The sequence below is a fragment of the Pteropus vampyrus genome, unplaced genomic scaffold, assembly GCF_000151845.1.
Source record: "Pteropus vampyrus isolate Shadow unplaced genomic scaffold, Pvam_2.0 Scaffold291, whole genome shotgun sequence".
In the NCBI taxonomy this organism is placed as follows: Eukaryota; Metazoa; Chordata; class Mammalia; order Chiroptera; family Pteropodidae; genus Pteropus; species Pteropus vampyrus.
In genome coordinates this window covers 278,720-290,248 of record NW_011889072.1, presented here as the reverse complement: position 1 = coordinate 290,248, position 11,529 = coordinate 278,720, and the positions used below count along the sequence as shown (strand labels likewise).

Below are 11,529 nucleotides of genomic sequence, written 5' to 3'. Positions count from 1 at the left end.
GTGCAGGACCGTGAGGACTGGTGTGTGGGAAGGCATGAGGGACGGCGTGAGTGATGACATGAGGGAAGGTGTGAGGGACAGAGTGAGATGGTTTGAGGGATGGCGCACGAGGAGCTGCCGGGCTGCGTCAGGGCCTGCGGAGTTGTGTAGAACCGCGTGCGGAACCGCGCACGGGCCTGTGCGAGGGTCTGGGTGGAGCGACGGGAAGAACCGTGAGGAGGGGGCTGTGTGGGGAACCGCGTAAGGACTGTGGGGAAGTGAGGACCGGGGAAACGTGGGGAGCTCCGCGAGGGGTGCGGTGATGATCTGCGTGAGGAGCTGTGTGGGGACCGTGTGGGGACCGTGTGGGGACTGTGAGCAAATGTTTAGGAGACTTTTCAAGGAACTGGGTGAGACGGTTTTGAGGCACCAGTTGAGGAAGAGTCCCTGGAGCACGGCGGACAGGCGTGCAGACGGCGAGGCCAGGGCGGGAGGGACCTGATCTGGGGTTCCTGCTCCGCTGTCAGAAACTAGGTGATTGTGGTTAGCGGGAAGCAGTGGAGGCGTCAGAAGGGCTCGCGAGGTCTAAGTTAGTCTGGAACGTGTGTCCCGCTGCTGGGGAAGAGATTGGGAGCGGGGTGGCCCGATGTGGCAGTTGGGACAGTGGAGGGTCAGTGTCGCAGAGGTCCAGGTGGAGATGCGCAGGCTGGAGGGCGGGTGGGCACCGGGGAGGGAGCACGGACTCCACCATGATTCTCGTGCTCCTTGCTGAAGTAACTGAGTGATTATCGGGCATTTACTAGGGGAACAAGGACAGACGTGGCAGAGATTCAGCATCTGGAATTAAATAACCAAAAAACAAAGTAAAATAGTTTTTCACCCGCCAAGTTTCCAAAGGATAGAAATACTGACGACTCGGGGACTCAGACCCTGCTCGCACAGACGTGGCACGGCACTTCTGGGCGAGGGACAGAATGAGGGGCGGGGCGAGGGGTGGTGCGAGGGACAGAATGAGGGGCGGAGCGTGTGGGGACCGTGATGACATGAGGGAAGGTGTGAGGGACAGAGTGCAGGACCGTGAGGACTGGTGTGTGGGAAGGCATGAGGGACGGCGTGAGTGATGACATGAGGGAAGGTGTGAGGGACAGAGTGAGATGGTTTGAGGGATGGCGCACGAGGAGCTGCCGGGCTGCGTCAGGGCCTGCGGAGTTGTGTGGAACCGCATGCGGAACTGCGCACGGGCCTGTGCGAGGGTCTGGGTGGAGCGATGGGAAGAACCGTGAGGAGGGGGCTGTGTGGGGAACCGCGTAAGGACTGTGGGGAAGTGAGGACCGGGGAAACGTGGGGAGCTCCGCGAGGGGTGCGGTGATGATCTGCGTGAGGAGCTGTGTGGGGACCGTGTGGGGACCGTGTGGGGGACTGTGAGCAAATGTTTAGGAGACTTTTCAAGGAACTGGGTGAGACGGTTTTGAGGCACCAGTTGAGGAAGAGTCCCTGGAGCAGGGCGGACAGGCGTGCAGACGGCGAGGCCAGGACGGGCGGGACCTGATCTGGGGTTCCTGCTCCGCTGTCAGAAACTAGGTGATTGTGGTTAGCGGGAAGCAGTGGGGGCGTCAGAAGGGCTCGCGAGGTCTAAGTTAGTCTGGAACGTGTCCCCCGCTGCTGGGGAAGAGATTGGGAGCGGGGTGGCCTGATGTGGCAGTTGGGACAGTGGAGGGTCAGTGTCGCAGAGGTCCAGGTGGAGATGCGCAGGCTGGAGGGCGGGTGGGCACTGGGGAGGGAGCGCGGACTCCACCATGATTCTCGTGCTCCTTGCTGAAGTAACCGAGTGATTATCGGGCATTTACTAGGGGAACAAGGACAGACGTGGCAGAGATTCAGTGTCGGGAATTAAATAATCAAAAAACAAAGTAAAATAGTTTTTCACCCGCCAAGTTTCCAAAGAATAGAAATACTGACGACTCGGGGACTCAGACCCTGCTCGCACAGACGTGGCACGGCACTTCTGAAACCCACTCTGACGGCATGTCTCAAGAGCTTTCACAATTCATGTCCCCTGAGAGCTGGCGGAGCTACCGCTGAGGATCATTCTAGAAAACAATGACTAATGCATTTGCCCCCAGAGAAATGACACAGTCACCTATTGGCACCCGTGTGTGTCTCCGTGGGAGGGGGCTCTGGTAGGCAGGGGCCCTGTCTGCTGGCTGCTGCAGGTGCTCAAGAAATACTCCTGAAGCAGCTGTGTACACAAAAGGGCAGACAAGGGAGAGAATCTGAATACCCAGGGTAACGGGAGTTGTTCAGTCAGTCACGGAGTGTCTCCGAGAGACGATTCCCAGCAGCCATTGCCTGGGCTGAAGTCTATTTGCCTTAATAGAGGATTAAAGAGCCACGGGAGCAGCCAGAATGTGGAGGATGCTTTGCTGTGAGGGCAGGGCTGAGGGGAGCGGGTATTAAAGCGGGGGCTTCTGAGCTGGCTTCCGTAGGACAGTAGGAAGTTTGATGGGGGAGATGGAAGATGAATTCTGTGCAGATGGGGAGAGGGCGTCTGGAATGCCACATTTAGTGGCGGGGCTTTTCTTTTTAGTCAGTAGAGCCGGTGTTTGAGCGGGGGCGATGGGCTCAGATTGGTTCTGACGGAGTGGAGGGAGGACACGCTGGCCGGTGATACCAGCACACGTGGGCTTAGGTCTGGCTGTGTAGCCCAGAAACGCGGTGGGGTGGACAAGGCAGGAAGCTGAGGGACATGCTAGCAAGTTCCTGATTCCAGCCCTGGGTGAAGGTGCCTGGGGCGGCGCCCTGGGGGTCGGGTGGGGAGAAGCCTTGAGAACTGGCCCAGCCCTGCCGCTGTGGCAGCCTTGGCTTTGGGGACCACCCTGCAGGCACTGCACTTGCCCCCCCACCTCCATAAGCTCAGGGTTGACCTTGAATGTTCCTCCCCCACAGAACAAGAAAAAGAAGAAGACAGATTTCATTCCATACAGAGATTCGGTGCTGACCTGGCTCCTCAGGGAAAACCTGGGTGAGGACTCACGGGTTCGCCCATCCCTGGGGTCCTAACTTCCACCTTAGGCCACTGTCCTGTCTTCCTATCTGGAAGGGATGCCCGGCCACTAGGAAGCCTCTCACCCTTTCTGGGCCAAGGCTGAGGCAAACGTTGGGGGTCCTTCTAGAGGGCTTGGGGCAGTGGCCGGAAAAGGGTTAATGATAGCAGGTGTGGGGAACCAGGATGACCCACGGGGCCGTAGGGCACACATTCCCATGTCGGTGCCTCTGGTTCAGGTCTATGACCCCCAGACCAAGTACCCACTTGTCCCTGGACCTCAGTTTCCTCATCTGTAGCAGGGACCTGAGACTCCATGATTCTGGGGAGCCCTGCTTGCTTGCTGGGTTTTGGCAGGCTGCCATAAGTCACTTCTCTCTGACTGAGTTCTGAACCAGTGGGAGATAGGGGAGATGGAGACTGAAATGCCTCCTACCCAAAAGTTACCTCGGGGTTCTTCCCTGCTACGTTCATAGCTGGGGAGGCTGACACCCAGGGAGGTAAACTAAGTCCCAGGCTGACTGGGGATCCCTGGCCTTCCTCAGCTGCATGGCTGAGATCGCATGCCAAAGCCATCCGGGCCTCCTGGGTGGAGGAGCCGGCAGAAGGGAGCCACCCAGAGCAGGTGGGAGTGTCACAGGAATGGGAGTCCCTTCAGCTGAGGCATAGGCTGGCAAGGAGACCCCTCCCACAGGGCCATGTCCAGGTCTGGCCCCAGGGTGAGGGCAGAGGGAGCCCCTCGTGTAATCCTTCTGGGCTTGGTGTCACGCCCCAAGCCCTTCACACTGCCACCTCACAGTCCGTGTAGAGGCCACACCATGGGAAGATGGCCCCAGGACACAGGTCCCTGTGGTCAGGCGGGAGAGGCCGCCTGTCCAAACCCTGAGCACGGACGGGCAGCAGCCTGAGAGGACCAACAGCCGGTAGTCAAGGTTAGGAGCTGGAGATGATTGACAGGCCGCTGCCCCGCAGTTAGATGGTCCTTGTCCTCACATAGTGCGTTGCCTGGTGCTGGCATCCATGCTGCCTGGGCCAAGAATGAATGTTGAGAAAAATATTCCAAATGAGAACGATAAGAGCGAAAATATTATTGAATATAAACAGTCTTTATCCTACAGTAAATGCCGTGAAATCCTTCTCAACTTCCTCATGATGGGGAGGAGAGGCCTGGCTGTAAAACGACCCCAAATGTGGGGAAAACACTGGATAGAAGAAAAAATAGCCAAGATGCGTGGTGCAGGGATGAAGGCCAGAGCCCCTCTGTGTTCACCCAGTTGGCCCATCATGACTCAGTTTACCTTCCTGGGCCTCAGCCTCTCCAGCCGTAAATGTAAGAGGGGACAGTAGGGAGAATGTGGCAGTGGGCTGACCTTCCGGCCCAGCCTTGTCTTTTCCCCACAGGTGGGAACTCGAGGACAGCGATGGTGGCAGCCCTGAGTCCTGCAGATATCAACTACGACGAGACTCTGAGCACACTGAGGTGTGTTCTTGAGGGAGGTGGGCCCTGCGCCCCGACCTGGCTCGGTGGGCATGGTCACTCCCTGCTCAAGTCGGGAACACAAGCGAGAGGGGTGCCTCTTGGCGGGGGGCTGTCTCAGTTGTGACACCTTGAGGCTCCGATGGCTGTCGGGGGCACCTGGGTTCTCATGGACCCCGTTCAGGCCCCGCTGCCCGTCAGGGTGCACTCTGGGGCTGTGAGAGGCCCCGGGCGCCTGTGGCATGAGGCCAGGAGAGCTGTGCCCGTGGGCTGAGCAGTTGGCACCCACCTGTCAGCGTGGGAGCCACCAGGGGTCTTTAATTAGCAAAGGGGTGCACGTGTGTCCTAAAGGTTCCTCTAGCTGAGAGATGAGTGTCCCGGGGGGCGCGCCTGGGCCCTCAGCCCTCAGGCCACGTCAATTTCTCTGACCTCTGGCCCACGCACTACTAGCAGTAAAGAGACGGGGCCCACGTAGGGACCCACACTCATCGGTGACTGTGTCTGTGCTGGCTGTGTGAGGTGTGGGCTTGGACATGCAGACACGTGGACACCCTCACACTCCTACTGGCTCCCTCCACCCTGGGGCCACAGGTCCAGGTGTGAAGGCCTCACTGGGAGGAGAAGATGCCACCCTGTCCCATCTCCTCTTGGGGCCTCGGCTTCCCCAAGTGAGTGAGCTGGGGCTGCGTGACCCCACCTGTAGGTCTCTGGTCAGTGGCCCTAGCGACTCCCAGTGGGGGTGATTCCTTATTCTGACGAAGCCCCCAGGCCCCGCTTGACCCCCACCCCTCGGGCCTGCGGGGCACGGGCACAGCCCGCCACTCCCTTTGCTGCCCAGGTATGCCGACCGGGCCAAGCAGATCCGCTGCAACGCGGTCATCAACGAGGACCCCAACAACAAGCTGATCCGCGAGCTGAAAGACGAGGTGACCCGGCTACGGGACCTGCTGTATGCCCAGGGTCTCGGGGACATCACCGACAGTGAGTATCTGCATCAGTCTATCCTGGGCAGGGTAGCCGGGCTGTGGGTCCCTAGGGGCCTCTCGGGGTGGGCCGGCTTCCCTCTGGGACCACCACCAGGGCTGGGGCGGGTCAGGCTGCCACTGCGGCCCCTCTGTCCCTGTCCCAGGGCCCTGTTTGTGCTTCTGGGCAGAGCCACCCTGGGTGGGAGGCTGGGGTTCCGGGAGGACTGCATGGTTTGGGTTTGGTGCTGGCTCAAGCAGGCCAGAGACGGTTTCCCTGGAAGCCACATTGGCATGCCACGGGTGCTGGGGCTGTGGTGGTCCCTGAGTCCCTGCTGAAGACCACGGCCACCTGCCTAACGCCCGACCAGAGACGGGTGAGCCCTGGACCCTCCAGAGACAAACCTGCTCTTCCGTTTCTCTGTCTCTCCCCGCTCACCCACGCCTCTCCTCACCCGTAGCCAGCACTGTGCCCGGAGGACCCAAATGTGTGTATCCCCTTGCTCTCTGTGCACCCTGCTTCGTCCTGCCCGCGGGGTGTCGGGGGCACAGGCGGGAGATGTGGGGTCACGTCCCATGTCTATATGGGAAACTGAGGCGCCAGGGAGGCAAGGCACAGCCAAGGCTTTCCCAGGCCAAAAGTGACCGAGCTCAGGCTCTCTGGCCCCACGTGCTGCCGAGGCTTGGAAGGCTCCAAGTGTCACTTCCAGGGGCCCAGGTCCGTCCTTGGCTCCTGGCTCCGGCTTCCTTGTGGCCCTCACACCCCGGGACCCCCTTCCCCCAGGAATCTGAATGCTGCCAGGTTCTCCAGCCTGTGTCCCCTGCTGGCCTTGGGCCTGGCTCCCTGGGACGGGGGACGTGCAGGTCAGCGCCTCCCCAACCCCACGGGCCGTGGGGCCCTCGGCTTCCCCGGCGTCCCACGCAGTCCTGTTTGCCACTGCTCCGCTGCGTGTCTGCTTCTGTGAGGAGGGGCCTGGCACTTCCCACCCCAGGGGGTGTCACAGCCCCAGTTCCCAGGCCTTAGGGGGCCCCCAGGTGGCTAGGGGCTCCCTGGGTGCCCTAGTGCTGGGAGACCCTGGGCTCAGAGCAGCCTCTTGAGGCTGGAGGAGTTGGGGCTCTCTGGGGTTCCCACAGTTCACTTCTCCAGGGTGCTCCTCAGGGCTGGACAGTTAGTACGGCCCAACCCCTCAGCTCGGGGATGCATAGAGGGCCAGGTGGGGCGGGTGTCCACAGCAGGGAGGATGAGGGCGAGCGTCAGGGCCCAGGTGTCGGTGGCTGCTTTGCGGTGACAGGGAAGGGTCGTAGATGGCGCAGGAGGCACGGGGAGGGCGGAGGTGCCGTGGCGCTCACGGAGCTCAGGTGCAGAGGCTGCCAGGCGGCCTGGGAGTGTGCGTCCAGGGCAGGGGGACGAGAGGGGGCTGCCGTGCTGCTGCGGGCGCTGGGCATGGGGCCGGAGCCCATCACGGGGGTGGCAGGCGGCCTTGCATGCGCTTTTGCGGGCGCCTGGCAGCTGCGCCCCGCTCCTGGTTTCTGTTCCCAGCCTTCTCTTCGCCTACCTCTTGCTTTCTCCCAACTCATGTCTCTTTTCTCTCCTTCCCGTCTGTCTGCCCCTCCCGCCCTTCCTCCCGTAGACATATCCGACCTTGAGAACAATAACGGTAACCGTGGCGGGGCGGAGCTGAGTCAAGCCCCTGACAATCTCTCCACAGTGACCAACGCCCTGGTGGGCATGAGCCCGTCGTCCTCGCTCTCGGCCCTGTCCAGCCGTGCAGCCTCCGTGTCCAGCCTGCACGAGCGCCTCCTATTTGCCCCAGGCAGTGAGGAGGCCATCGAAAGGCTGAAGGTGAGGGCAGGGCCGGGCAAGGCGCAGGCACCTGGAAGTGGGGTGAGCGTGGGGAAGTGGGTGTCAGGGCCCCAGAGCACCCCTCAGTCTGGACCCGGGGCCGGAAGAGGGGCTGGCTGGAGGCGCAGTGAGCCAGGCGGTGGCGCCGGCATCCCCTCCGTGCTCGTCATCGTCATCGTCACCGTTCTCCGCCCGGCACCACAGGGCCCCGTTTCCTGACAAGGGCGGGTGGGTGTCCTAGGTGTCCTGTGCGCGTGAATCTTTCTTGGTCCTCTTGTGCCCATGATCACTCTCCGATCCCTGGCAGTGGGCCTGGCTGGTTTTAGGTTTCCTGTCCAATGTTCCTGAGGTGCGGGGAGATCCCAGACTTTGGATACTGAGGGGATTGAGGGTCCAAAGGCACAGAGGCTGGACTTGAGGCTGGGGTGGGAGTGGGTAGGACCCTGGAGCTTGAGGCCCACCTGGATTGCAATGGCCCACCTGGGGTACATGGGGCCCACCTGGGGTACGTGGGGCCCTATGGGGCGTGGCGGCCCTCCTGGGGTGGGGGCCGTGCGGCTGTGGGGCGGGAGGAAGCAGCGAGGCTGTGGGCGGCGAGCCCCGCCCTGGCGTCCCCACGTGGGTTTCTCTCCCTTCTGGGCTGTTCCGCCTTTGCCTCCATTGTCCAGGTGCATCCGCGGGGAGCTATGCAGTTTCGGACACGCGCTGACCTCTCAGCCCTTGATCCTCAGACATCGGCGGACCGGGGACTGGGCTCTCAGTGTCCTGCAGACCGGCTCGTCTCCCGTCCGCCGGGCCCCAGGGCCTCTGTCTGCTTCCTGCCCCGGGCCCTGACCTCACGCTGCTCTGTGTCACCCCCAGGAGACGGAGAAGATCATAGCGGAGCTCAACGAGACGTGGGAGGAGAAGCTGCGCAGGACGGAAGCCATCCGCATGGAGAGGTGCGTAGCGCGGCGGGGCCCGTGCAGCCCTGGGCTCCGGGCGGGCCCATCCCCGCTCACCCGGCGACCCCACCTCGCGTCCCCTGTGGCCTTGATTCTTGATCAGGTGGCCCGTCCCTTCAAGCGGACACCTTAACCCCCTGACCAGATGGGTCACTGCATGGCCACTGCCCACGGGCCGTGTGGCCAGAGCCCCACTGGCTCCCAGTCAGTCAGTTGGTCAGTTGGCGACGAGGTGGTTCCTGCAGCCTCTTGGGCTCAAGCGGACCCCGACTCTGTCCTCCCAGGGAAGCGCTGCTGGCCGAGATGGGCGTGGCCATGAGGGAGGATGGCGGCACCCTGGGCGTGTTCTCTCCCAAGAAGGTAAGAGCTCGGCCTGGCATCGCAGGGCCGCCTGGCGGGGTCTGGTCTCAGCAACGCTGGGAGGCAGGGGGAGCATGGCCCCAGGTCCCAGAACCGGGGGCCACACTCGCACAGCCACACTCGCAGGCCCCCCGAGGGAGAGACCCAGCCCCACCTCCTCACGGCCGGGCGTCCCTTGGGCCTTGGGACATCAGACGGGTCATTCAGGTGTCCGAGGAGTGGAGTGGGTCCTTTGAAGTCAGGCGACCCTGGAGAGCCACACTCCAGCTGGAGACCTAAAACATGGTAAAGGACCTCACCAGGAGCCTGTGTGGCCCCCGGGCAGGTGTGGACAGACGCAGAGCTGGGAGCCAGCTGCCCTCTCAGAGCTTAGCCGAGGTGGGGTCCCATGGTCCCAGCAGGGACCCCTCCTCTCCCACCAGGCCTGGCACACTCACCACACCCGGCCCTAGGCAAGGTCTTGGGTCTGCCAGCTGGGGTCCCTCCAGTGGAGCAGAGGCCCCCCATTCAGTAGCTATGATGCGGCACAGCACGAGCATTTGGGGAAAGGTCTGGTGACTTAGGACCCAGACTCCCCTCTGCCCCACTCCAAAGCTTCTAGAAGGGAGCTCTAAGCCAGGAAGCCTTCCTGGAGGCTGTGGCAGTGGGTCTCCAGGCCCTGCCTCTGCCACCCTGTGGGTGAAGAAGCGCCTGGCCTGCCTCCGGCGGGTCAGCTCCCCAGCTTCCACCCTGACTTTGTTTGGCAGTCCCTGAAGCCAGAGGCACGTGGAGCCCCCACTGGGTGGTTGGGGACCCCAAGGGAAGAGAGGCACGTGGTGCTGCTGTGGTGGGCTCCCTGGGGTGGGGAAGCCTCCTCAGGCTTCTGCCCCCATGTACCCCAGGCTGGGGGGATGCCCAATGCATGCTGAGGCCCCGAGGCCAAACGGAGGGTACCTGGGGCAGGGCGGGGAGCAGGGATGGCCCTGACAGCATCGTACTTCACACCCCTTCTGGAGAGGCCTTGGTTGTCACCAGCAGCCAATTGTTCCTGGGCTGTTTCGGACCCTGCCCCTTCCTGGAGGGCAGGGCGCCCCTGGGCTGGCATGTGGAGCCGGGGAGCAGGCGCCTTGGGGTGCTGGGTGCCTGCAGTTCTCCGTCCCCCTTGTGGCCTCAGGTTTGGCATGGCTCAGGTGTGGGAGGATGGCTGTGGGGCCAGCAGAGACACCGCCTGAGAACCACAGCATCCTTGGGACTCTGAGGAGCCACACAGTCAGCTGTCCCCACCCACAGCCAGCACAGCCCTTCCACACACTCCCGCTCGGGGATGGGGTGCTGGGGGTGCTTTGTCCCGGCGTCTGATGACCCGCAGAACCTCGCACAGGCGCATTGGTGGGGCATTGCCAGACTTACGTTTGCCCGGGACAGGGTGGGTGGGGTTCCTGAGCTAAGGGAGGGTCGGGGCCCAGAAAGACCCAGGTGAGAGCAGCGGAGGAAGTGGAGGTGGGGGTGTCTGGGCCCCAGTGGGTGGAGCTATAGCAGCTGCCCCAGGATGGGGTGGGCAGGGAGCCAAGGGCAGTGCTTAGATGAGGACGTCAATGGGAGCTGGTCACTTGCTCTTGGGCCACGTTTTGCTAGACCGTGGACAGGAGAGGTAGGGGCGGTGATTGGGAGGGGACTTTCACACCCTCTCTGCTCCCAACTCCTAAGGCCCGGGGCTCCCATGACCAGTGTCCTAATCCTTGGCTCGAATACTTACTGGAACCCTCACTCCAGGGTGTCCAGGATCTTGGAGTGCAGGGCCAGTGCTGGGACCCTCTGAACCCTGCACGTCCGAGGGCCCCCTGAGCCCTCGAGTGCTGAGGGCTGGGCCCCTAGCCCCTCCCGAAGCCCCACTTCCCCTGCATGCTGGGGTTGAGCCTCCAAGCTTGCCCCCTGGCTGTTTCCCCCAAGACACTGGGTCCCAGTCAAAGGCTCCTCCTCGAGGAGCCTTTTCCTTCACATCTCCTGTCCTCCCTGCCAGGCCAGGAGGACACTGTGTCCCCTGCCAGGCGAAGCTCAGGGCCGGTGGTGATCTGGCACCCAGGGAGAGAGGGGCCAAGCAGGCAGCCAGTGCTGGGCTCCTGCTCCCCACAGGAGAGGTGACCCTCCTATCCCCCCCAGACGCCGCATCTTGTCAACCTGAACGAGGACCCACTGATGTCTGAGTGCCTCCTGTACTACGTCAAGGATGGGCTCACCAGGTGAGGTGGCAGGCGTCGGGGTGGTGGGGCCCGGGATGCCGCCTGCCCGTGCTCGCCAGGGGCCACGCTGCCTGCCACTGGGCCATGGGCCATGCGGCTCTCCCAGGACCGGCTGCATTTGGGTGTGTCCTGTGTCTCCCACTCATGTGCGCCTTGGGCGTTTCCTGTAAGAGCTTGGCTGTGTGTCCTTGGAGGCCTTGGGGGGCAGAGGGGGCATCGTGGGCACTGATGACGGCGCCCCTGTCCCCTGCAGAGTGGGCCGAGAGGATGCAGAGAGGCGACAGGACATTGTCCTGAGCGGGCACTTCATCAAGGAGGAGCACTGCGTCTTTCGGAGCGACTCCCGGGGAGGCAGCGAAGGTAGCGCTGCCCTGCGGAGTACCAGGGCTGAGAGGGCTCACGGCCAGCGGGGTGGAGAGAGGCTGGTGGGGGCTGCACGGGGTGGCCTGGTGAGCCGGGCCCTGCAGGTAAACAGAGTGGCAGCCACGATGACAGCCCCTCACAGGCCTGTCTGCCCCTCCCGCCTGTCCTGTAGCTGTGGTGACTCTGGAGCCTTGTGAAGGAGCAGACACCTACGTCAATGGCAAGAAGGTCACGGAGCCCAGCATCCTGCGGTCAGGTACGGCCGGGTGGGAGGCCCCTGTCCCACCTCTGCAGGTGGGGCCCGCCTGCTTCTAGGGCTGTGGGCGTGCGGGAGGGCAG

General features: G+C 62.8%; 1 protein-coding gene across 1 annotated transcript in view; it reads left to right on the top strand.

Moving 5' to 3' along the window:
• The window catches only part of KIF1A (kinesin family member 1A), a 58,814-nt gene that overhangs the window by 12,076 nt on the left and 35,209 nt on the right, over positions 1-11,529 (top strand). The window contains 9 exon segments of the mRNA XM_023521080.1: positions 2,926-3,001; positions 4,424-4,502; positions 5,338-5,480; positions 7,171-7,304; positions 8,166-8,245; positions 8,533-8,608; positions 10,748-10,827; positions 11,081-11,187; positions 11,363-11,484. Coding sequence (XP_023376848.1) covers positions 2,926-3,001; positions 4,424-4,502; positions 5,338-5,480; positions 7,171-7,304; positions 8,166-8,245; positions 8,533-8,608; positions 10,748-10,827; positions 11,081-11,187; positions 11,363-11,484 — 897 coding nt within the window.